The 27,077-nt window shown below is 38.1% G+C and overlaps 1 protein-coding gene across 5 annotated transcripts in view; it reads left to right on the forward strand.

Moving 5' to 3' along the window:
- The window catches only part of SHLD2 (shieldin complex subunit 2), a 135,252-nt gene that overhangs the window by 73,295 nt on the left and 34,880 nt on the right, over positions 1–27,077 (forward strand). For 4 of the 5 annotated variants that reach the window (XR_016388094.1, XM_022562454.3, XM_022562449.3 and 1 more), the window contains exons 5-9: positions 2,690–2,884; positions 3,266–3,400; positions 9,508–9,714; positions 22,270–22,498; positions 25,861–25,976. Coding sequence is in view for 4 of the 5 variants with exons in the window: in XM_022562454.3 (XP_022418162.1) it covers positions 2,690–2,884; positions 3,266–3,400; positions 9,508–9,714; positions 22,270–22,498; positions 25,861–25,976 (882 nt within the window). In the remaining variant the exon portion in view is untranslated. The remainder of the gene's footprint in view (positions 1–2,689; positions 2,885–3,265; positions 3,401–9,507; positions 9,715–22,269; positions 22,499–25,860; positions 25,977–27,077) is intronic. The other variant, XM_022562456.3, reaches the window with a different exon arrangement.

A 27,077-nucleotide genomic window follows, 5' to 3' on the forward strand; every position in this document is an offset into this window, starting at 1 on the left:
CATCATGAAATGATTATCACAGTAAGTTTAGTGAATATCTGTCATCTCATATAGATACAAAATTAAAGAAATAGATATTCTTTTTCCTTGTGATAAGAACTCTTCGGATTTACTCTCTTAACCATTTTCATATATAATGTACAGTGGTGTTCATTATATTTATCATGTTGTACATTACACCCCTAGTTCTTATTTATCTTATAACTGGAACTTTGTACCTTTTGACTGTCTTCATCCAGTTCCCCCTCCCCCCACCTCCATCTCTGGTAACAGTAAGATATTACATCTTTATTTTCACTAATTGCTTATTGAAAATTAGCATTTCCTTCCATTATGAATAAGGTGACAATCCACAGTAATATTATCAATACTTGTGGCTTGGTCACCAGTGGAAAACACATATATTTTCATATCACATTACAGCTGTTGAAGATAACTTGAATATCATTTATGCCCATGATACTTTGGCATACTTTGAAATTATAGTAGTTGCTGCATACTCTGCTATATCTTGTTATTTAATGTTTTAATGAGGCTCATAGGTTATCCCCAGTTTTAAAAATATTTTGATTACTGTATTTCCATATAATTGGTTTTACTATCCTATTTCATTTCATGAACTTAAAAATATTATTCTGTAATAAAAATGTTCTAAAATTAGATAATGGTAATAGTTACACAACTTTGTGAAATACTAAAAAAAACACTGAACTGTACACTTTAAAAGGGTGAACTTTATGTATGTAAGTTATATTCCAATAAAGCTGTTATAAAAATATTATTCTGGGGACTTCTCTCGTGGCGCAGTGGTTAAGAATCCGCCTGCTACTGCAGGGGACACAGGTTCGAGCCCTAGTCTGGGGAGATCCCACATGCCACGGAGCAACTAAGCTCGTGAGCCACAACTGCTGAGCCTGCTCTCTAGAGCCCATGAGCCACAACTAATGAAACCTGCGCACCTAGAGCCCGTGCTCCAAAATAAGAGAAGCCACCGCAATTAGAAGCCTGCGCACCGCAACGAAGAGTAGCCCCCGCTCGCCACAACTACAGAAAGCACGCAAGCAGCAACGAAGACCCAACGCAGCCAAAAATAAATAAATAAACTCTATTCATAAAAAAAAAAATTATTCTGATAATGGGTCTCTATGCTTTATCAGAATATCAAAAGCGTCTAAGGTACATAAAGGATTACCAGTCCCTTCTCTGGAAATATACTATCCTTCCCAGTTACTACCTAGAAACCTTTTTTATTAGGCATTTTTCCAAAACCTTGCTAAATATTTCCTCAGTAAAGCCTCTTCCAATTTCCCGGGGCAGTTCTTTTGGTGTGCTCTTAGGAATGCTTGCATATACTGCATATACCCTAAGCCCATTGTTGGTTATCAACCTCTAGGTTGATAATTTCTTCAGCCTTGGGTTCATGTCTTTGTGTCCATAGCACCTGGTATAATGCCTGGCACATAGTGGATGGTTTACTGATGAGTGAGTGAATAATGAGGCTTTAGTGTGGCACAAGAAATACATTAGGATGAAAATGATACTGGGAGAAGGAAAGAAGAATCATTTATTTTTTTCTATTGAAATCAGTTAATAGACTCTGCTTTTTAAAAAGTACTCCTGTTTTTTGCTATGATCTTATTTTTCGTCAACAATCAGTCATTTATTCAAACATACCTCCCTTTCCTTCAGGGAAATTAAATTTTAATCAGCAAAACTCATCAATCTGTACATTTAAAATGTGTATTTTATTGTATGTAAAGTACATATAAAAATGAGGAAAAAACTTGAGACAGGAGAGAAAAACATCTAAGTAGCATAATGACTTAAGCATTAAATAATCGATCTAACAATCAAGAGAAATATAAAGTTGCGCATGCACAAATGCCAAATGAGAGTTAGAGATAAAAACTAAGTTCAGGGGACGGAGACATCACTGGGAGCCTATAGTGGTTGTTTTTCTGTGTAGTTGGATGCAGAGAGAGGAGGATGACAGCATTATAGCCAGTGAATATAGTGAAGGCAGAGGCTTAGCAGTGAGAAGGAATAAGGCATGTTCTGGGAGAGCCAGTTAGGGGAGTCTCCGAGTATTTCAGATGAGAAATGCTAACAGTCTTGAGGAAGAATAGCAGTTAGGGAGGGTGGGAGGGAGGGAGACGCAAGAGGGAAGACATATGGGAACATATGTATATGTATAACTGATTCACTTTGTTATGGGGCAGAAACTAACACACCATTGTAAAGCAATTATACCCCAATAAAGATGTTAAAAAAAAAAAAAAAAGAATAGCAGTGGCTGGGATAGTTGAGGAAGACGTGATCAGATCAGACTCCAGGAGTTAGGGAACTGGTTGGATACAACAGGGTAATGGAGAAATCAAAAAATAATTGAAATATTGGTCTTGGTTAAGTGGTGGAAAAATGATAGTATTAACAAAATAGAGAAGTAAGGGAGCAGGGCAAGTTTTCTGGAGATGGTAAATAATTCCATTTCCATTGGTTAAAAATATCAAGCCTATTTTGTCATCTAAACTGATTCAAGAATAAGCTACTTGTTTTATAGAAATGAAATCATGTTTTACATTTAATCACACTTTACAACATAAAAAACAGTTCTAAGAAGATATCATGTTATCAGGATAATGTTTCCATGTTTTGTACATGTGGTCTTTTTTTTTTCTTTCTTTCTTAGATTCCAGTATGGTTAGTGATATTGTACTTCAAGACTTACTGGCATATGTGTCTTCAAAACATTCCTATCTCAGAGATCTTCCTCAGAGGCAGCTTCAGAAAATGAGCAGTATAGAATTTGTAGAATTGGAGCAGCTTCAGCCAGACGTATTAGTCCATGCAGTTCTAAGAGTTGTTGATATCACTATACTGACAGGTAAACATTTTGGGTTCCTCCTTAATTTTAGGTTATAAAAAAATTAAGATACAATAAGGACCTACTGTATAGCACAGGGAACTATACTCAATATTTTGTAATAATTTATAAGGGAAGAGAATATATATATGTATATATATGAATATATATATGAATATATATATGTATATATATATATATATATGTATATTCTTCTGAATCGTGCTGTACACCTGAAACTAACACGATATTGTAAATCAACTGTACTTCAATTAAAAAAAATTAAGATACAGGACCATCTTAGTGTACCATTTGGTTATCAGTAGATATCATTAGACACTGAAGTACAGTATCACATGTAATAGAGTAATGCCAACTAAAATATTCCTTTTCCTTTTCCAGAGGCATTATACAGTTATAGAGGACAGAAGCAAAGGAAAGTTATGTTAACAGTGGAACAGGCCCAAGGTCAACATTATGTGCTTGTATTATGGGGTCCTGGAGCAGCCTGGTACCCTCAACTTCAAAGGAAAAAAGGTAAATACACCAAAAAGCATTAAATCTATTTATAGTTAGGTAAATGATTAATGCTTATGAGCCTAAGATGAAGAGACTCTGGAGATCAGACTACGTTTGAAATATAATTGATCATGATTGAATATTCTTTTGCAGATTTCTTCTGTTATAATTTTATACCTCCTGTAAGCAATTCAGTGATCTAAAAAGTCTTCTATAATTAATGGTAGCAAAATAAAATCTTCTGTTTATTCCCAGGTATACTACTTTACCTTTATAGTGAAGATCTTACCTTCTTTGGATAATGTTGTTTAAAAATTTAATTCTGGAGACGCTTCTACAATTTTTATTCAGCCAAAGTACTCTGATAAATAAACTTCTCTCTGGTTATAGGGCAGATGTTAGGGGAGTTGCATTAACTCTTTCAAGTCGCAGTGTTACTGTTTAATAAATTACTGTGCCCCAGGTTTTTATTCCAGTTGTTTTAAAAGTGTGGACTATTAGCCATCCATAGAATGTTCATGTTTAAAGTATGACACATGATTGCATTTTTCTTTGAAGCATAAGTTAATCGCTTATGATGTATTGAATTGAATGGAATTGATGTTTCAATAAAATAGTATAACATCTTCCTTTTGATATTGTGAGATCCTTTAGCTGTAGCAATCAGAGACAGTTTAATTACTGGCTTATGAGTTATTTTACTCTGCTAAATTAATGCAAAGATTAAGTATGTGACCCATTCTTTTTTACCTGAAAGAGTTAATGTTTCTTTCAAACGTCTATTTCAAAATAGTTATCTAAAGATCTATCACAAAAATAAACAAACAAAAAAAATAAAGATCACATTGTCTCTCTTAATCATTAATAGCCCATAACTAGGATTTGACCTTTGACTTTTTTGTTAAGATCAAACAGTGACAAATATTTGTTTGGTTGAGAAATCTGAAACATGTGTCAATGATAGACAAGCCATCATTGTTGACCACCATGCCATGGCCAGGAACATGAGTCTACTGCATGTTGAGCAGAATGTAGGTCGAAGGTGTCATTCCAGTGACAGTGCAGCTGTAGCAAAGCAGATTGCTCCATGCTTAATGTGAATATTCTTTCAAAACTAATAGCTATTTGGTTAATAGAGGAGGAATTGTAGTTATCCCTAGATAATTCTATGATATTTAAGTTAATATTGAAAATTTATGAATCCAGGAATTAAGGTGTAGTTGTTCTTTGTTCATTCATTCAGCATGTTTATTTATAATCATTGTTTTTTAAGTTTTAATATCCACCTTAATACCTCAAGATCATTCTTTCTAAAATGGGAAAATACCAATTTTGAAGACTCATTTAAGTAAGTGATTCTACTTTCACAAATTGTTAGCATTCTGTCTATTCATTTAGTATTTCTTTTTTTTTCTTAAGGCATTCTCTGTATTATTCTTTCTGTACTGGGCCCTGGTTTTACTTGTTCCCAAGGAAAACAGACTCACATGTAGGTGATATAATCAGAAATGATCGTCAAGCAGTCATTACTGAATACTGAAGATAACAGAGTCAATGTTTTGGAGAAGAATAATAAGAAACTAATCCCCAATTTGCGTTTTTTAGAAATATGCGTTGTTAGTAGGAATTTGGTATGCCTCATATGTAGCAAGCGTTGGTCACAGTTTAGGTCCTAATGAGGGTGGGCTTCTTGGGAACTGGGTATGCATAAAATAGGCTATTCAGAACTAAATGCCTTGCCAATGCAATATTCTCCTGAAATCATTTAATAGAAGTCTAATATTTTAAAAGTATAACAGATTACAATAAAGTACTCTCGTGACATTACTAATTAAGCACAGAATAATACAAGTGATCTCAACCTTTAGAATTATACTTCATGCAAAATCACAGTTATGTCTGCACGGAGGTTTGATATCCGTACATGCCCTTAATTCATGATTCAAATACAGAATTGTATCACGAATTGTCTCAGTACTGGTCAGTCTCCCTCAGACCTACTAGCTTAACTCCTTTCTCTTACTTGAACATGCCAGCCTTTTTCCTGCCTTGGGATATTGAATTTACATGTTTCCCCTGCCTAGAGTGCTTTTTCCTGCAGCTCTCCCACACGGATGGCTCTCCAATTTCATTTCCCCAGAGAGGCCTCACACATGAATATACATAATCACTCCCTATCAGGTCACTCTTTGTTTTTTTTTGTCTACATTGGGTCTTTGTGGCTGCGAGGGGGCTTTCTCTAGTTGTGGTGAGCGGGGGCTACTCTTCGTTGAGGAGCGCGAGCTTCTCATTGCGGTGGCTTCTCTTGTTGCGGAGCACGGGCTCTTGGCGCATGGGCTTCATTAGTTGTGGCTCGCAGGCTCTAGAGCACAGGCTCAGTAGTTGTGGAGCATGGGCTTAGCTGCTCCGCAGTATTTGGGATCTTCCCGGACCAGGGCTCGAACACATGTCCCCTGGATTGGCAGGCAGATTCTTAACCACTGCGCCACCAGGGAAGATTCTTAACCACTGACCAGGGAAGTCCCAGGTCACTCTTTGTAGAGCACTCATGCCACCTAACGCAGACAGATGATCCAGCTTATTTGCTTGCTTGGTAATTAACTAAATTTCCCAGTAGGTTGTAAGGTCTGTGAATAAAAGCACCCTGACTAGCTTGTTCACCATTGTATCCCCATCACACAGCACTGCCTGTGCTAGTAGATATTTTCTTTATGAATAAATGAAGAATAAAGTACAGAGGACTTCCCTAGTGGTCCAGTGGGTAAGACTCCGTGCTTGCACTGTAGGGGGGCATGGTTTCAGTCCCTGGTCGGGGAACTAAGATCCTGCATGCCCCTCAGCATGGCCAGAAAAACCAAAAAAACCAAAAAAACCCAGATCAGGCAGCCATTCAAGGTTCCCACTGTCTTTAAGGAGTAAAAGACTCAAGTTTGAGGAGGAAATAACTTGGCTTGTTTCAAATGATAAGAAAAGAATCACAAAGTTAAAAATGCATGCACATGAAGGTTTTGCAATCCATTGGATGTATTAAGAAATTATATTTGAACTTGGACACTGAAGGCTTGTAGTTAAAACTAGAACTCTATTGTGGTTAACTTAAACAATTAAGGGAGATATATTGGAAGTATACAGGAGTATGTCATAGTACATAGGACAAGAGTGATGGGTTTCAGGGGGACTTGGAACTAGGAGCTGAAAAGCTTTTTGGGGCCCAGGCACCATTTCCGTGGATCTGCCTTATTCACTCAGTCTAGACTTTCCCTGCTTATCAAGCTTACAGAAAGCAGATGGTTACTTTGTAGCTCCTGTTTTACTTTTCCTTTTAAGAGACCAGTTCCATTTCTAAGTTCCCAGCAAAGAGAATCTGATTGCCTAGGTTGAATTTGATTCAGTCAGCTGTGGCCTGGAGGACAGGGTCAAAAAGTAGGCAGTTCCCTGTCAGTCCAGTGGTTAGGACTTTGTACTTCCATTGTAGGGGGTATGGGAACTAAGTTCCCTCATGCTGCACTAAGTGGCCAAAAAAAAAAAAAGAAAAAAAAGTACCAGTTGGAATATCTGAGCTTATTTCAGAGGGTGGGGGAACAGTTAAGGGGGTTATTTGTGGTCTGGTAGACACACAAAGATATTCACTATCAAAGATATGTATGTTCACTAGCCTGGAGAGATGTATGTTATAGAATATTTAGTTTAAAAAAGTAGGTTATAAAACTTCATGTGTAATAGGATCTCATTTTAATAAAAGTGAATATGTAAGTATGTATATACACATTAAAAAATCTGGAAATACAGGGACTTCCCTGGTGGCGTAGTGGTTGAGAATCTGCCTGCTAGTGCAGGGGACACAGGTTTGATTCCTGGTCTGGGAAGATCCCACATGCCGCGGAGCAACTAAGCCCATGTGCCACAACTACTGAGCCTGCTCTCTAGAGCCTGCAAGCCACAACTGCTGAGCCCACGTGCTGCAGCTACTGAAGCCTGCGCACCTAGAGCCCGTGCTCCACAATAAGAGAAGCCACTGCAATGAGAAGCCCATGCACCGCAACGAAGATTAGCCCCACATTCACCACAACTAGAGAAAGCCCGTGTGTAGCACGGAAGACCCAACACAGCCAAAAATAATTAATTAATTAATTTTTTAAAATCTGGAAATACAGATACTAAAATGCTAGCACTGGCTATTTCTATATAGTAGTATTATGTGGTTTTTATTTTTTCTTTATACCTTTAGTTTGAATTTTATGCATGTATGGAGTCTGTATTTATTTTTTAAACCTTTTAGTATAAAAAACTTCAAACTGGGACTTCCCTGGTGATGCAGTAGTTAAGAATCTGCCTGCCAATGCAGGGGACATGGGTTCGAGCCCTGGTCCAGGAGGATCCCACATGCTGTGGAGCAGTTAAGCCTGTGCACCACAAGTACTGAGCCTGTGCTCTAGAGCCCTTGAGCCACAACTACTGAGCCCACGTGCCACAACTACTGAAACTTGTGTGCCTAGAGCCCGTGCTCCACAACAAGTGAAGCCACCGCAATAAGAAGCCTCCGCACCGCAACAAAGAGTAGCCCCTGCTCGCCACAACTAGAGAAAGCCTGAGCACAGCAACGAAGACCCAATGCAGCCAAAAATAAATAAATGTATAAATATATTTTTTAAAAACTTCAAACATATAGACAGAATAATATAATTAACTGAAGTACCCATTATCCATTTTATTGAAACATGGGCAATCTTATCTTACCTATTACTTTCCTTTTACTGTCTAAATATTTTATGAAAAGTATATTTTATTTTATAATTTAAAAATAAAAGCAAATTTTTTTCCTTTAAAAAAGAGTAAATAATATTTGGAATATCTGGCTAACAATTTGAGAAAAAAATAAGAATTAAACTTATACTTTATATTTGTGCCAAAATAAATTACAGGTGCATTAGAAATTCAAATATTTTAAAAAAGGAACAACTAGATGGCCACTAAAATATTAACTGTGTTTATTTTGAGGTGTTGATTATAGCTGCCGTTTATTTCTTTGCTTATCTGTGATTTCTAAGCATGTATTTTATAATAAGGCAAGAAAGCTATTTTAAAATAGTGATTGGTTTTAAGCAACAGCTTGGAATATATATGCTTTAGTTCTTTCTAATGATGCTCTGTCTATACAGATGTATTGACTTGTTTTAAGATTGTCCACAAAAAAAAAGCTGTCCAATGAAAGAAACTGAGGAAGCCGGTAGGGTGTTGTGAATTAGATTTATGGCCTGAAGTATGTGGGAAACTAAAAAGACAACTGTCATTAGAAAACTTAGTGCTAAGAGACCTCTTTTTGTTTTGATATAGTTTTAAAGCTGAATCTATTAATTTATAGTCTGATTATTTGGCAAGAAGGTCTGTGCTACTGTGGTTCAGAATTATTACTAAGGGAATTAAAAATAGGAGCAACTGAGTCTAAATGCTTTTTTTTGTTGTGGAAAAATTAGCTAAATAAGAAAACTAAGGGGACTTCCTTGGTGGCACAGTGGTTAAGACTCTGCACTCCCAATGCAGTGGGCCCAGGTTCGATACCTGATCAGGAAACTAGATTCCCACATGCATGCCACAACTAACAGTTTGCATGCCACAACTAAAGAGCTCTCAAGCCACAACTAAGGAGCCCATATGCCACAAGTAAGGAGCCTGAGAGCCACAACTAAGGAAGCCCACCTGCCTCAACTAAGACCCAGTGCAACTAAATAAATAAATAAATGAATAAATATAAAAGGAAACTAAGGTGTTGAAAAATCAATGAGTAATATTGATTATGGCAGACGTCCATTTCTATGCCATTATTTTAGAAAATCTTGTCTGTAGATATCAAAATGAGAGTTTGCTACTTTGAAAAGCAGTTGGTTATGATAAATTATGACTGTTTAGGAGACCAAGTAATCTTTAGAAAAATTTTTGTTAAAATTATCTCTAGCATTCTTATCTTATTGCCTTAATACAACATTCATATTTTGCATCTTTATATCCAAATTCCTTAATGTGATGAAAGTTGTATTTAACTGATTTAATCAGGTCAATCTATTTAATCTGATTTTGAGCCTAGATTATTTCCTTTTTGGTAACTTTTTGTTTTTGTTTTGTTTAAGATTATATTTGGGAATTTAAATATCTTTTTGTTCAGCGCAATTGCATCCTGGAGAACCTAGAATTGCATACGACACCATGGTCATCCTGTGAGTGCCTGTTTGATGATGATATAAGGGCAATTACATTTAAAGCAAAATTTCAAAAACACACACCGTCCTTTGTGAAGATGTCAGATTTAGCGACACACCTAGAGGATAAGCGTTCAGGTAAGACCTTTATTTATATAAGACATTGCTAGTTTGTTTTTTTTAAATAAATTTATTTATTAATTTTTGGCTGCGTTGGGTCTTCATTGCTGCGCTCAGGCTTTCTCTAGTAGTGGAGAGCAGGGGCTGCTCTTCGTTGTGGTGCTCGGGCTTCTCATTGCAGTGGCTTCTCTTGTTGTGGAGCACGGGCTCTAGGCACATGAGCTTCAGTAATTGTGGCACATGGGCTCAGTAGTTGTGGCTCGTGGGCTCTGGAGCGCAGGCTCAGTAGTTGTGGCACACGGGCTTAGTTGCTCCGCAGCATGTGGGATCTTCCTGGACCAGGGCTTGAACCCATGTCCCCTGCACTGGCAGGAGGATTCTTAACCACTGCGTCACCAGGGAAGTCTGCTAGTTTTCATATAAGCAAAGAAGCTGCCATTTGTGGGGAAAATATGTAATTGAATATAAAAGTGAAATATAGATCTCTGTAAGTAGCTGAAACAGATACTGACATCTTCCTAACATTTTGCCTACAATCCTTTGAGGTTAATTTGTAATTATTAGGGATTACCTAAAAATATTTTTTGCATGTAGTTAAAAGCAGCTTATCATTTAATAAGCCAGAAATAGAAAAATGACTCTAGCCAGAATCACTGTTGAGATAAACATTTTATCAAGTTACTAAGCTATCATCTGTCACATGAGTGTTAAAAGTTAACATTGATACAGAATTTATGGAATTTACTTACTGCTTTGTATAATGTAATAACATACTTCCTGAACTCAAATATGTGTGTGTGAGTGTGTGTATAAATTTCATTCTCAGAAGCATACTACATGGAAGAATGCCTGATGAATTTTATACGCACACTCACACAATTTCCATGAACTAAATATAATTAATTTATTTTGAGTGCAGTAGTAAAAGGCGTATGTTTTAGGTTCAGAATGCTATACACTTTGGAATGAAGAGAGAGTAAAATAGTGAAAATAACTACATAAACTGCTACAATTTTAGTGGGAAATACTTTTCACTAAATTGCATTCCTAACTACAGAAATGATGCTAGAAAGATGCTAACTCCTGGTTGAAGGTATAACAAATTAAACAGCATTTAAAGCTATAGTTAAGCTTGCTAAATGCCAGTAATGAGTAAATGTCAGTGATTATCAGTTTGGGAAACCAACAGAAAGTTTTCCAGCGGCTACCATAGCAAATGTATTTATTTATTTTAAAATATTTATTTATTTATTTTTGGCTGCGTTGGGTCTTCGTTGCTGCATGCAGGCTTTTCTGTAGTCAAGGCAAGCAGGGGTTACTCTTCGATGCGGTGTGCGGGCTTCTCATTGCTGTGGCTTTTCTTGTTGCGGAGCATGGGCTCTGGGTGCGTGGGCTTACCAGTTGTGGCTTGCGGGCTGTAAAGTGCAGGCTCAGTCGTTAGGGCGCACGGGCCCAGTTGCTCCGCAGCATGTGGGATCTTCCCAGACCAGGGCTCGAACCCGTGTCCCCTGCATTGGCAGGCGGATTCCCAACCACGGCGCCACCAGGGAAGTCCATAGCAAATGCATTTAGAGGGCAAGTAAGGGTTGAAAAAACTGAGATGTATCTGCAGGTTTATTGTTACATAATTTAAGTGTTTTAATGAAGAAGAAAAATTTGGTCAAAAATTTTCCTCAGAATTTGTGTAAGATTACTATTTTTGGTGCTTTTATAGGTTGAGTTATTGAGAATAACTCAGGAACTTTGGATCTTGATACTGAATTTTAACTTTATTCTCCAGTCTGCATAAATAATTTTCTGAATTCTTATAGATTTTGTTAAATGCTAAATGTGTTTTAAGTGGACTAAGATTATTTTAACAGTTTTGCTAGTGAAAAGAATCTGGTCCCAAATAAAATAAGTTGAAGCTCCTAAGAGATCACATGCTAAGATTCTCAACTATATTTCTTGGGCTTTTTTACTAGCATGCTATGCCCACTTTTGGTTCATCCACAGAAATGTAAGAGTTGTGTCATATGCAGTTAATAGGATACTTCAGAGTTAGTGGTTTTCTTTTTTTTAATTAATTATTTATTTTTGGCTGCATTGGGTCTTCATCGCTGTGCGTGGGCTTTTCTCTAGTTGCGGAGAGCGGCGTCTACTCTTTGTTGTGGTGAGCGGTCTTCTCATTGTGGTGACTTCTCTTGTGAAGCACGGGCTTTAGGCACGCAGGCTCAGTAGTTGTGGCTCACAGGCTCTAGAGCGCAGGCTCAGTAGTTGTGGCACACGTGCTTAGTTGCTCCGCGGCATGTGGAATCTTCCTGGACCAGGGCTTGAACCCGTGTCCCCTGCATTGGCAGGCACAAACCACCGTGTCACCAGGGAAGTCCAGAGTTAGTGCTTTTCAAATGTGATTCAGAGTGTCAGATTAAAAAAAAAATTTTTTTAACAGGGTTTTGGGGATGTAAGTTTCACATAGGAAATTACCCTTTTTTAAAGCATGCACATTCATATTGGTGAGTTTTGACATGAAACCCGTGCAACTGTCACCACAGTCATGAAACCGTCAGCTGTCTCTCTGTAATCTCTTCTGACTCCTCATCCCTGCCCCAGATCCTTCCAGGCAATCAATCTGCTTTCTGTCAGTAGAGATTACTTTGAATTCTCTATGGTTTTATACATGAACTCATGCAGTATGTACATTGTTTTGTTTGGCATCTTTAACTTAGCAAATTCTTTGAGATGTATCTATGTGGTTGTGTGTATCAGTAGTACATATTATATGAATATACTGTGATTTGTTTATCTGTTCAGCTGTGGATGGACATCTGGGTTGTTTCCAGTTCTTGGCTATCATAAATAAAGCTTCTATAAACATTCAAGTATAAGGCATTATATGGACATAGTCTTTCTTTTTTCATGAATAAATACTTAGGAACTGAGTCAATAGCTGGATTATATGGTACGCATGTATTTAACTTTTAATGAAACTGCCAAAAAATAAAAATAAACCACCTAACTGTTTTCCAAAGTAGTTGTACCATTTTACATTTCCACCAGCAGTGTATGAGAGTTCTGTTTTTTCCACACCTACCTCAACACTTGGTATGGGCATTCTTTTTAATTTTGTTCATTCTAATAGGTGTGTAGTAATGGGTCATTGTGGTTTTAATTTGCATTTCCTTATTGACTGATGGTTTTGAACATCTTTTATGTACTTAATTGCCAACTATATACCTTCTTTGATGAAGTGTCGATTGAAATCTTTTGCCTACCTAAAAAAATTGACTTGATTGTTTTATTGAATTTGAGAGTTCTTTATGTTCTGGGTAAAAATTATTTTTCTTCCTTTTTTTTTTTTTTTTTTGGCTGTGCTGTTTGCAGGATCTCAGTTCCCAGACCAGGGACTGAACCTTGGCCACAGCAGTGAAAGCCCAGAATCCTAACCACCAGGGAACTCCCTGAGTAAAAATTCTTTATCAACTATAAGCTTTGCAAAAATGTTGCTTGTCTTTTGCTTGCCTCTGTTGTAGTCTTTTACTTGTCTTTTCATTATTTTACCCAGGTCTTTTGAAGAGCACAAGTTTTAAATTTTAATGAAGTCCAGTTTATCCATTTATTCTTGTATGAATTGTGCTTTTGGTGTCATTTCTAGGAAATCTTTGCCTAACCCAATGTCACAAAAATTTATCTCCTACGTGTTATTCTAAAAGTTTTAGAGTTTTAGGTTTTAAATTTGGGTTTATGATCTCTTTTGAGTTAATTTTGTATATAACGTGAGGTATGGCTTGAAGTTGGGTTTTTTTTGTTCGTTTTTTGCTGTATGACTATCCAGTTGTTCAAGCACTAGTTGTTGAAAAGATTATTCCATTGAATTGCCTTTGCACCTTTGTCAAAATCAGTTGTTCACATGTATGGTCTATTTCTGGACTTTCTTCTGTTTTATTGATCTATTTGTCTATCTTTCCACCAATATAACACTATTTTGATTACTGAAGTTTTATACTGATAAGTCTTGAAGTCAGATATTGTTAGCCTTCCAACTTTGTTCTTTTCAAAGTTGTTTTGGCTGTTCTATAACCTTTGCATTTCCATGTGGATTTTAGAATCAGTTTGTCAATTTCTACAAAAAATGCCTACTGGGATTTTGATTGAGATTGTGTTGAAGCTATAGATCAATTTGGGGAAGAACTGAAGCATCTTAACACTGAGTTTGCCAATCCATAAACAAGATGTATCTCTCCATTTGTTTAGATCTTCTTTAATTCCTTAGCTGTGTTTTGTAGTTTTCAGAGTATAGGACTTTCACATTGTTTGTCAGACATATCCCTAGTTTCTATTTTTATGCTATTATAAATGGTATTTTTAAGAATTTCAGTTTTAATTGTTTATTGGTAATATGTAGAAATACAGTTGATTTTCATATATTGACCTTGTATTTTGTAACTTTGCTACACCCACTAAGCTCAATAGCCACTCTTTGGTGGATTTGGATTTTCTACATAGATGGTCATTTTATTTGTGTTAAGACAGTTTTACTTCTTTCTTTCCAGTCTGGATGCCTTTTATTTATTTTTCTTTCCTCGTTACACTTGATAGCTCCTCTAATACAATATTGAAAAAAAGTTGTAAGAGCAAGCATTTTTACCTTGTTTCTGATCTTAGGGAGAAAGCATTTATTCTTTCATTATTAAGTATGATATTGGCTGTATGTTTTTCATAGATGCCTTTATCAGGTTGATGAAGTTCCCTTTTATTCCTAGTTTTCTGAAAAAAAATTGTTTTTTAATTCTTTTTTTTTAAATTTATTTTTGGCTGTGTTGGGTCTTTGTTGCTGTTTGCAGGCTTTCTCTAGTTGTGGCGAGCAGGGGCTGCTCTTCGTTGCAGTGCACGGGCTTCTCATTGTGGTGGCTCCTCTTGCTGCGGAGCACGGACACTAGGCACGCGGGCTTCAGTAGTTGTGGCACGCGGGCTTCCGTAGTTGTGGCACGCAGGCTTCAGTAGTTGTGGTGTACGCGGCATGTGGGATCTTCCCGGGCCAGGGCTTGAACTCGTGTCCCCTGCATTGATTGGCAGGAGGATTCTTAACCACTGTGCCACAAGGGAAGTCCTGAAAAAAAATTTTTTTAAATCAGAAATGGATGTTAGAATTTTTCAAATGCTTTTTCGCCATCAATTGAGATGATCATAGTTTTTTTCCAATCTTTTAATATAATTAATTACATTGATTGATTTTTGCATATTAAACCAACTTTGCATTTCTGGGTTTTTTGTTTTTTTGGCCGCGCCATGCATGGCTTGTGAGATTTTAGTTCCTTGACCAGGGATAGAACCTGGGCCCTTGGCAGTGAAAGCACGGAGACCTAACCGCTGGACTGCCAGGGAATTCCCACTAACACCTGTTAATAAGAATTTTTATGTCTGTGTTGTCTGCAGTTTTCTTTTCTTGTAGTAACTGTAACCGAGTCCAAGCTTACTTTGCTCACCGCGTGACAGGCCAGTAAATCGGGAGATGAGGTGTTGAGGCAAGGAATACGACTTTATTTGGAAAGCCAGCAGACCATGAAGATGGTGGACTAGGGTCCCCAAAAGACCATCTCATCGGGGTCTGGTTGCCAGTTTCTTTTCTAGAGTCAGAGAGGGAAGTAAAGTAAAAAGGCAAACTAGAGAGGGAGAGGTGGCGAGGAAGTAAAGTAAAAAGATCCATCAGTCTTGCAAAACATCTCCTGGAATGGCCAGCCTCAGTGAGGGGATGTGTTCATTTCTTCTTCCTTGTAGCCATTCACAGGTGGGTGGTGTTCCCTGAGGCAGGCCATTATGTATGATTATAATAACAAAAGCAACGGAAAGCAAAGGTTAAAGTCAAAGAAACAGATCCAACATGGAGTCCCATTTAGCTCTTCCCCATTACATATCTTTTTCTGGTTCTGGTGTTAGAGCAATGCTCATAGAATGAGTTGGTATGTAGTTTTTCCTCTTCAGTTTTCTGGAAGAGTTTGTTTAGAATTAGATTGATTTCTTCTGTACATGTTTGGTAGAACTCAGGGAAGCCATCTGGGCCTGAAGTTTTCTTTATTGGAAGGTTTAACTACAAATTAATTTTATTTAATAGATATAGGACTATTCTGGTTATCTGTTTCTTCTTGAGTGAGCTTTGGTAGTTTGTATCTTTCAAGAAATCTGTTCATTTCATCTAGGTTGTTGGCACAATAACAGCAACAACAATTTATTGGCATAAAGTTATAATACTCTCTTATTATCTTTTTTGATATACGTAGAATCTATAGTAATATTGGTAACGGGGAAGAGGTAAATCGGACTCAACGTTGGATCTGTTTGACTTTAACCTTTGCTTTTCGTTGCTTTTGTTATTATAATCATGCATAATGGCCTGCCTCAGGGAACCCTGCCCACCTGTGAATGGCTGCAAGAAAGAAGAAACTAACACATCCCCTCACCAAGGCTTGGTGTTCCAGGAGATGTTTTGCAAGACTGATGGCCCTTTTACTTTACTTCCTCACCACCTCTCCCTCTCTGACTGTATAAAAGAAACTGGCATCCAGACCCAGAAAAGATGGTTTTTCAGAGACAGTATTCTGCCGTCTTCTCGGTCTGCCGGCTTTCCGAATAAAGTTGTATTCCTTGCCTCAACTCCTGGTCTCTGATTCATTGGCCTGTCTGGTGGTGAACAGAGCAAGCTTGGACTTGTAACAGTATTACCTGATATTGCTAATTTGTGTCCTGTCTCTTTTTTTTTACTGATCATTTTCGCTAGAGTTTTACCAATTTTATTAATATTTTCAAATAACTACCTTTTATATTCATTAATTTTTCTCTGTTTTTCTATTTTCTATTCCATTGATTTCTTGTCTGGTCTTTATTTTTCCTTTCTTCTGCTTTCTTAGGTTTCACTTTTTTACCTTTCTTAAGGTGGAAATTCAGGTTGTTGATATGAGACTTTTTTTTTTTCAATGTAGGAGTTTAGTGCCATAAATTTTCCTCCAAGTACAGCTTCTAAGTTCTCTATCCAGTGCCCTATGGATTACAAGATTTTCCACTCTAGCTGGTGGGAAAATACACTACTCCCAGCTCTGTGCAAGCTTCAGTGATTGTTCCCAGTAATCCTTTTCCTTGGTTCTTTCCTTGGCCTCTGGTCACATATATTGGTTAATACTCAGTTGAATTCTCCAACGGGTGGACCCTCTGCATTTCTCCAGAGTTCTCCCTCTGCATTTCTCCAGAGTTCTCTCTCTCTGTAGCTCTCATCTTTCTAGTACTCTACCCTGAGAACTCTAGCCATACTAGCCTTCCAGACTCAAAGCTCTGTCTCCTCTCAACTCAGGGAAACCACCAGTCTCTGCCTGGGTACCCTTTCCTGCACCACAGCCAGGAAACTCTCTTTGTAAGCTGGACAGTCACCAGGCTTACATCTTTTGCTTCTCATCTGTTAGGGATCACTGTCCTTTGTTGTCTGATATCTAATGTCTTGAGAATTGTTGTGTCATACATTTTGTTTGGTTTTTAGTTGTTCAAGTGTCTGAACTATTTTTATACACAATACCTTTGACATCAAATGTATGGGGTTTTTTTGTTTGTTTTTTTGTTTTTGCTTTATTCACACCAACAGGCATTTCTCTAACTCTGAACAGCAACTCGGTGTCCTACAGTTCAATTTTGATGCTACCTGCCTGGAGTTAGTATCAGACTCCACAGGTTTAAGAGCTCAGTCCCACAGGACTGTCCTCACTTCAGATGCCAGTCTCAAGTATTAGGTACCCCGGGTACCCTTCTGTCTGACTTGGCTACAAAGTTGGGAGTTCCCACAGCCCTCCCCACTTTCAGGCTCAGTAATTTGCTAGAACTGCTCACAGAACTCGGGAACTCTTTTTATTTACATACCAGTTTATTATAAAGGATACAACTCAGGAACAGCCAAATGGAAGAGATACATAGGGCAAGGTATGGGGGAAGGGGCATGGAGCGTCCATGCCCTCTCCGGTGCAACAACCTCCCAGCATCTCAATGTGTTCATCAATCCAGAAGCTCCTTGAACCCTGTTTAAGGTTTTTAATCAAGGTCTCATCATGTAGGCGTTATCAATTAAATCATTGCCTATTGGTGATTAGCTCAATCTCCAGCCCCTTTCCCCTCTGCAGAGGTCAGTGGGTGGGGCTGAAAGTTCTAACCATCTAATCTGCCTTGGTCCTTCTGGTGACCAGCCCCCATCCTGAAGCTACCGATGGGCCCCAGTCACCAGTCATCTCATTAGCAAAGAAAGATACTCTTATCACTCTGGGAGATTTCCAAGAGTTTTTGGAGCTGTGTGCTAGGAACTAAGGACAAAGACCAAATGTTTACTTTTTATTATATCACAAGGTAGGAGCATAAATCCAGTCGCTTACTCTACCTTGGCCAAATGCCAGGTTAAAATTTGACAAGCTGTGTTAATTCAGGTATGTGTGTTTGAATATTTTCTAAGATGTGATTATAGGTTAGCATTATTACATTATAAAACTAAGCTAAGGAGAATGCAAGTAGAAAACAAAAACAACAGCCTCTCAAAAAATCCACCTTTTAATTGAATACAGAGATTTATTCTCAGAGAAGAACTCCATATACCCACTTCTACATGGAAACATTTATTGATACTGTGACCAAACGCAAGTTCGTGTGCCAGATGCACAGTGAGGCCAAACAAACCAAAATGTCAGAGTTTGGAGCAGAGAAAGGTTTACTACAGGGCCAAGCAAGGAGAATGGGCAGCTCATGTCCAAAAAATCCCAACTCCCTGGTGGTTTTCAGGGAGAAGTTTTATGGGCAGTATTTGGGGTGAGAGATGCAGGGTGGTGCTCTGGGAATCTGTGTGTTCAGCCTGAAGTTACCATCCTCCACTTGTGTGGAGGCCTTAGTTCCTGCAGAAGAGCTCAAAGATACTGTTATGTATATTCCATGAGAAGGAACCAGGACCCTGCCCCACTGCTGTACTACTATTGTTTCTTGACTTCTCCTCCCTTGTTTCTGCATCCCCTCCCTTCGTTGATTAACAACTGTTTGAATCTGCTCTTCGGAACTCAGGGAAGATCAAGGAGGCTGAATGAAGCCTATTTCCTACAAACAAGAAATGAGGACACAGAAAGGATTTGTACCTGGGAGAGCCCCACAAGATCCTGCTCTGTTTCAATACTAACAGTTAAGTTAAATTAATAATACTTCTGGAAAATAAACACAGATGATAGAAAATTTACAAATTTTTATATCAAACAAAGTTTTGATACAACTTTCAAAAATGGAAGTGGCTATAGAAACTCTAGATTTATACTAGTTGGTGAAATTTTGGCTAGTGTTGTAGTGCCATGTAAATTTCTAACCCAGTTTCATATTTATATGTCCTTCCTGTCCCCACACCCCAGCCCCAAAACCCCACAGGCTTGTGGAGCTGGTCACTGCAAGAAGAATGCCATAGGCAGTAGAGGGGATACATTTAATTTGGTGTCACAGAGAAGTCTACTCTGTTATCTACCTTTTACATATAACATCTACTTGCTGGGATTGGAGACCTAGAATTAGATTTAAAAATAAAAATAAACAACATTATGGACAACAACAAATTAGGTGGCTACAGTTTTGATGATTAATGGTACTAAGTATATAGACTCACCAATTTGGGGGATGAGGCTGGGAATTGGGATTATTCTTGCATACCCTGGAGATGTACTCCCCAGTGGGAAACCATGCAAAAACTCCATGCTGTTATAGTCAGTCCCTGGTTGTGAAACTGAGCAGGACCCTGCGGGGCCTTCACAGGTAAAAAAACCTCTCTGTGTCCCCAGTTTCTTATTTGCAGGATAAAGGCTTCAGCCTCCTAGACTTTCCTAAATACCAAAGAGTAGATTCCAACAGTTACTAACCAGGGAAGTAAGGGAATGCAGAAACAAAGAAGGAGCAGTCAAGAAATGATAGTGCAACTATTAAAGCAGGATCCTGGTTCCTGCTCAAGTAATATACATAACAGAATTTTTGAGTTCTTCTGCAGGAACTAAGGCCCCCACCCTGGTGGAAGATGGTTAACTACATGCTGAGACCCCAGACTGGTTGAAATCAGAAATCTGATGATTGACAATCCTGGAACACCACCCTGTTACCTCACCATTAACCAATCAGAAGAAAGTCACACCCTGCAGCCCTCATCCCAAATTTTGCCCAGCAAAACTTCTCCCTAAACAAGTTCCTAGTGTATAGCATAGGTAACTATATTTAATATCCTGTGATAAACCATAATGGAAAAGAATATAAAAAAGAGAATGTCTATATGTGTATAACTGAGTCACTTTGCTGTAGAGCAGAGATTGGCACACTGTAAATCAACTATATTTCAATAAAAACAAAAACAAAAACACTTCTCCCTGAAAACCATCAGGGAGTTTGGATTTTTTGAGCGTGAGCTGCCCATTCTCCTTGCTTGGCCCTGCAGTAAACCTTTCTCTGCTCCAAACTCTAACATTTCGGGTTGTTTAGCCTCACTATGCACTGGGCACCTGAATTTGTGTTTGGTAACAGTATCCTGTGTTCACAGAGGCCCTTTTAACTATTTTCAGTCTCTTGATGTTTAGCTATGAGGGTGGAATTCATAGTTTTTATCATTGTTTATGTGTTTTTAAGACAGACATGGGGAGAGCATGTGGAAATACAAGCAATGTTTTTCTAACCTATTTCATAGTTAAATAAAAGGCAGAAGAAAGGGAGATTAACAGGGGGAATTTCCCAAGAACGTCTGCTTCCTTAGTAAAAGCCAGGGGGGTTGAGGCTGTGCCTGACTCTTTGTAAAGAAATGAAGATTCTGGGAATTCTCTGGCGGTCCAGTGGTTAGGACCATGCTTTCACTACAGTGGCCTGGGTTCAATTCCTGGTCGGGAACTAAGATCCCTCAAGCTGCATGGTGCGGCCAAAAAAAAAAAAAAAGGAAGAAAGGAAGGAAGGGAGGAGGGGAGGAAGGAGGGAAGGGAGGAGGGGAGGAAGGAAGGAAGTATCCTGCCATCAGTAGAATATCAGTGCCCAGCAGGCCATGAACCCCTTGAAAGCTGTATCCACATTCATCATGAACTTTTAGTTCTTTTCAAGAGTTGTGTAAATTTACAAAATGTTAGCAATTATATTAACATTCTTCTAAAATTATTGGGACTTCCCTGGTGGTCCAGTGATTAAGAATCCGCCTTCCAATGCAGGGGACGAGGGTTTGATCCCTGGTCAGGGAACTAAGATCCCACATGCCATGGGGCAGCTAAGCCCACGCACCGCAAGTACTGAGCCTGCACACTCTGGATCCCACGTGCCACAACTAGAGAGAAACCCGCGTGCTGCAACGAAGAGCCCATGCACTGCAACAAAAGAACCTGCATGCCACAACGAAGATCCCACGTGCCGCAACTAAGACCCAATGCAGCCACATAAATAAATATTAAAAAAACAAAAAACATAGGTGAGCTATGCTTTAATAAAAATAAAATTACTGAGTTATTTCATTAAATAATTTCTTAGTGATTCATCATGTCTATGGAAAGGTGTGATGAAGAGTCTGCTATAGTTTATTAGGTATGCTGACCGCTACACACTTGTAATTTGTGTAGAGATATATGACATGATTGGAAGAGATGATGAAACTATCTTCAGGCACTAAAAGACTGAAGCAAACTGAAGGGCTTAGGAATAGGAAAGTCGCCATTAATGAGACCCCTGCAGAGATTACCAGGAAAGGGAACAGGATACTGAATGACGAGTTCTTGACCTGGAGTGTGCTAAAAGGATGAAGAGGAACAAATTCAAAGCCTTAAAAAAGCCTTTAAACTGAACACGGAGAGGAAAAGAGAAGGTTGCTCAGATAAACTCATCAATCTCACTAGTATACAGTAAGGCAAAGATAAATTAGAAAAAAAGAATGTCTGGCAGATAAGAGATACTCAATATTTGTTGAATGGGTGAGTGCATGAGCCAGTGAGTAGTGAATGAACATGCTTGAGGTGCCTGGTGCGTCACACAGAAAATATTTAGTAGGTGAGGACCCTCAGGGCTCACGTGGCTATGTAACCAACACCCAGAGTGTGGATGATGACGGGTGGGAAATTGAAAAAAAAGTTTAGAAAGACGGTAAGCTATGGTGTATTATTTTTGGACAAAGTAGAGAACAGAAGAATTACTGACCTCCTATTTGACTTTTGATGGTGATTGATTAAAAGAAAAGAAGAGATGGCATGTTAGTTTCAAGTGTTTAGAGGGATTTCTTCTAAAAAAGATTAAACTGATCTTTCATGATTCCAGAGGACAGGGAGGAAGAAAACATCCACCTTTTCAGCCAAATTAGCCAAAGAAATCTTTACTCTAAGTTGCAGGCAGATCACCCCTTACACTCTAGAGTAAATACGGAAGTCCTACGTGAGTGAGACTGTCTAGGAGAAGAGTAGAGAAGACCAAGAACAAGACCTCGGTGTATCCTTTACTATAAATAACTGTGAATCAACTGTATAATTAACCATGTTTGTAAATTAAATTATGGTTTTGGCCTCCTAATTTGTGATATTTCTTTCTGTTTGTCTTTTACAGAAGTGATTCTAATCAAAGCCCAGATTTTAGAGCTAGTGTTTCCCATTACAGCATCTCTGAAGATAGCTCTAAATGCTCACAGTTCTCTGAAGATTATTTTTTCTTCTCTTCCCAATATTATATATACTGGCTGTGCAAAATGTGGATTGGAACTAGAAACAGATGAGAACAAGATCTACAAACAATGTTTTAGCTGCTTGCCATTTACCATGAAGAAAAAATACTATAGGTAAGGCAACTAAGCAAGCCAGCGGGATGGAAAACGTTTAATATTATAGGACTGGAAGTGACCAAAAGATCACATATATCAACTCTTTCTAATGAGAACTAACTAGAGCTAATCCAAGAGAATAAATTGTTCCTCCTGAGTGATAAATAGCTATTTATGAAAGCAGAAATTGCCCAGTAATCATAACAGGAATTTTCAAAAGCAGTAATTGGGAGATTTTATTGTCTTTAAGCAGCTATACTGAAGAAAACTTTTACTTGGTTTACATTTTTGACCAAGTTCTAAATGGCTCATAAGAAACTCATTTCCCCACCTTAACATATTATTGGAATTTAAAGGTTAAAAGTAATTATATGATCTAACCTCTGACTTGTGGAAGCTAGTAAGGTGTTTAACCTTTCTGTATCTCAGTTTCCCCAACTTCATATTAGAAATTAAGGATAGCAGACCAGCACTCAGTGTTTTATTCTCTTTTCTATTTCTAGATACTGCAATATCTAAAAACCCTATGCAAATATATTCAGCATGTTATAATGGAATACTTTAAGAAAATTTACAGAAGCTTAGTCCATAAGCTTTATTTCCCTTTACATATATTTATGTTTGTTATAAATAAGTAAATGAATTTTGCTCTTACTTTGAAAGTTGCTTGTCTGGAAAAGAAAATTGGATTCAGATGCATGGTCCCCTCCCTTCGCCTCCCCCCAGTCCATTCTCCACAGCTGACAGAGTGACCACTCCCGTCCTTTAAAACCTTTCCAGAGTTTCCCATCACACTCGCCTCTGCGGTCTCATCTGCTGTACTCCTTGCCTTGCTCACAGGGCTGCAGCTGTACCGTCTTCTTTCAGTTCTTTAGACACTCTGACTTCTTCCTCCTTAGGGCTTTCTCACATGCTCTTTTCTCTGCCTGACTCCACGAGGCTGGCTCCTTCGTGTCTTAGTTCAGTGGCCGTTCATCAGAGAGGCCTTCTTAGTCACCTCCTTTGTTCTCTGTTAGAGTGCCGTGTGTGTTGTGTGTACCTGGAGTTGTTTACTTGCACATTGTCTTCTAAAAGACATCGTTACTGAGATATAATTCACATCCCATCAGATTAAGCCATCTAAAATATACGATGCCATGGCTTTAGTATATTCACAGGCTTGTGCAACTGTGCCCACAATCAATTTTAGGTCATTTTCATCTCCCCCTCCCCCAAAGCCCCATACCCATAGCAGTCACTTATTCTCCCCTCCCACCAACCCATAGCACCCACTAGTCGAATTTCTGGCTCTATAGGTATGCTTAGTTTGGACATTTCATATAAATAATCATACAGTGTGCAGTTCTTTGTGACTTAACTTTTTCTTAACATGTTTCAAGTTTCATGCATATTGTAGCATGTATCAGTACTTCATTTTTTTTTATTGCCACATAATATGGATATGCCACATTTTATTTATCCATTCATCAACTGATGGATATTTGGATTATCCCCACTTTTTGGCTATTGTAAATAACACTGCTCCGAACATTCATGTACAAATTTTCGTGTGGACATGTTTTCATTTCTCTTGGATGTATACTCAGGAGTAGAATTGCTAGGTTGTATGGTAACTTTTTGTTCCTTTTGAGGAGCTGCCAAACTGTTTTCCAAAGCTGCTGCACAATTTTACAGTCTCACCGGCAATGTGTGAGGGTTGCAGTTTCTCCATGTCCTTGTCAACACTTTTTATTATCTGTTTTTCTTTTTGTCGCTTGTGCTTTTCAAGCAACATAAAGGAACATCATATCTAAGAAAAGTATCATTCCTAACCCAAGATCATGGAGGTTTACTCCTATATTTTCTTCTAAGAATTTTATAGCTTTAGCTCTTATGTATAGGTCCATGATCTATTTTGAATGAATTTCTGTATGTGGTATAAGCAAGGGGTCCAACTTCATTCTTTTACATGTGGATATTCAGTTGTCCCAGTACAGTTGGTTGAAAAGACTATTCTATCCCCATTGAATCATCTTGCCACCATTGTTGAAAAGCTTATTGTCTTTCTATCCTATTAAACTCTTAAGTTCCTTGAGTGAAGGAACCAGATCTGTCTTATTCACTAGTGTATACCCAGTGCTTAGCACACTGCATGGTACAAGATATCGAGTATGTATTTGTTGAAATAAAGAATGGAGGAAGAAAGATAGCCTGGGGAAAGAGTATAGAGTGTAAAAGGGGAAAGAAACTAGAATCATCATGTGGATAAAGGGGGAAGTAAGTTTTCAGAGGGAAAATCAGTAGTCATGTTTTAGCTGTTACACTAAATTCCCCTATACTAGTGAGTCTTTCTAAATTCTGTTCTCAGTTTATTTTTCCCCCCCTCTGGGTATATGTATTTAATTCAAGCTTTATAATTTAGATTCAGCATGAATCACAATAAATGGATCATCAGCAGAGTTACTAATAGAAAAATTATCATTGCCATTGCCAGAAACATAGATTTTAATTCCTGTACAATCATTACCAATTTTATCTCCAGAAATAACATCACAATATGTACCAGCAGGAAGACCAGTTTGCAAAGTTGAAGATAATGCCCAGTCATCATTGTTAAAGACAGTGAATCCTCTGTTTGCTCTTCCAAAAGTTACTTGGTTGCTACCATTGTGTTTGTAAAAGGTTGGCCCTCAACTACATTACGGAACGCAACCATGTTCCTTATTTGACGCCATTGATGTTCACAGACCCAGTCATTGACACAAGTAGTATCTTGATTTCAATTTATTTTTTAATAATTTATTTTTAAAAGAGGTATATCCCTGTCTTTAAAAGTATATAGATAGAATAATATTATCCATATCGTTTTGTTCATATTGTTTGTTCCTTAGAGTGTATCATGGCATTCCTCTCCTAATAGCACTTATAAATCTTCCTCATTCATTTTAACAGTCACATAATATTCCATTGCATGAGGTACTGAAAACTATTTACCTAGTTCCTTGTTTATTGACATGCAAAACAGTTTGTTTTTGATGAGAAAGAATCCAGTGGAAAAAAATAACTTGAAATTGTGATTGTGAAATACATGATTATCATCTTTATTTTATTTCTAGAAATAATTTACACAGCAGTGTAAAATAATGTCTTCTTACATTAGTATCTGAAAATTTAAAATGAATATAGAATAAATAAAATTTATTAATTTATCACTTGAAACTCTTTTTTTTTTAAAAAGCCCTTCTTTTATTTCTGGGATATTTCAGGACATCCTAGAGTTGTTTTAGTAATTAAAATTAACCCTGCATAAAAACCCAGTGATTTTTGAAATTATGTTGCATTTAAACATTTCTTTAATTGAAAATCTGTTTGAGGGTCCTGTGCTGTTTACTCTTTTGTAGGCCAGCTTTAATGACCATAGTTGATGGAATATATAAGGTTTGCGTCCATGTAGGATCAAAGCTGATAGAGAAGATTCTTCTCAACATTTCTCCTGACTGGCTCAACAGAGTTATAGGTAAGATATCAACACGCCATCAAGAGGTTGTTCTTGGTGAAACCATTCATTTCAGGAGTGTAGATAGTATATTGGAACAGAAGGAACACTATACTGTAAATTAAGAGGGTTTTTTTGTCAGTATATAAGCTTAAGTGAAACACAAGACTATACACACTACTATATATAAAATAGATAATCAACAAGGACCTACCTGGTGTCCAACACCAGGACCTCAGTTTTATAATAGTTAAGTAGATGAATGTGCGACACTATATAAACATACAGAGATCGTCCAGTGTCAGTGGTGTGGATGTGTAGGATCTTCAGCTCTGATGATAGGTCTAGTCAGTGGCTAACAACAAAGTGAAGATGACCCATTTGTCAGATGCTCAAACTCCATCCTTTTCTCATTAGTCTTAGACGCTCTAAGCAGTTGAGTTAATCTGGTTCAGTTGATTGCTCTGTCTGTTAATAGTGGATTATTTTTTCTGGCTTTCATTTTTGCTTGAATGCTGAACATTGCATATAGAACAATACAGACTGAGGTAAACAGTATTTGCACCTGAAGTGGGCACGCCTGCTTTCCTAGACCTTTACTGGGGGTTGGGGGTGGGCAGAGTAGTTAATCTTGTCAGACCATGAGTCATGAGTCAGATTTGAGTTTTTTTTGTTCTGGTTACCTTCCGGTCACCACTGGCTTCCAGTTATCTAGCATTATGTATGCTCATGGTGGGGAGTGGTTCTCCAGAGAGTTTTCCCTAATATTCCTGCTTCACCAGTCAGCTTTAACCCTTCACTCTGTACCTGGGCCTCAGAGAGAGTTTCTCTTCATGTTCTTGTACCTCCCCAGGTTGTACAAGCTCTATTCGTTGTCATTTGGTGCATCCCAGCATGGAGGGAAGGGCAGGAGTGATTCTCTTTGATTCTGGTCCAGCCTTAGTCTTACACAGGCTCTACGTGTCTGGGTCTTAGATGTGGTGCTTTCTCAGTGACCCTGCCCCTCCTGCCAAGTCAGCCAAGCTCTGCCTCGTGTCCTTGGTGGGTATCTTTGTGTGGTCCTGCCCCTCTCTCAGCAGCAGGGCACCGCTAATGGTCTTGATCCAGGGTGGTTTTCTGCCC

Source organism: Delphinapterus leucas, chromosome 16 (assembly GCF_059928025.1).
Source record: "Delphinapterus leucas isolate spDelLeu-1000000601 "Yukka" chromosome 16, BTC_Dleu_Yukka2, whole genome shotgun sequence".
Classification (NCBI taxonomy): domain Eukaryota; kingdom Metazoa; phylum Chordata; class Mammalia; order Artiodactyla; family Monodontidae; genus Delphinapterus; species Delphinapterus leucas.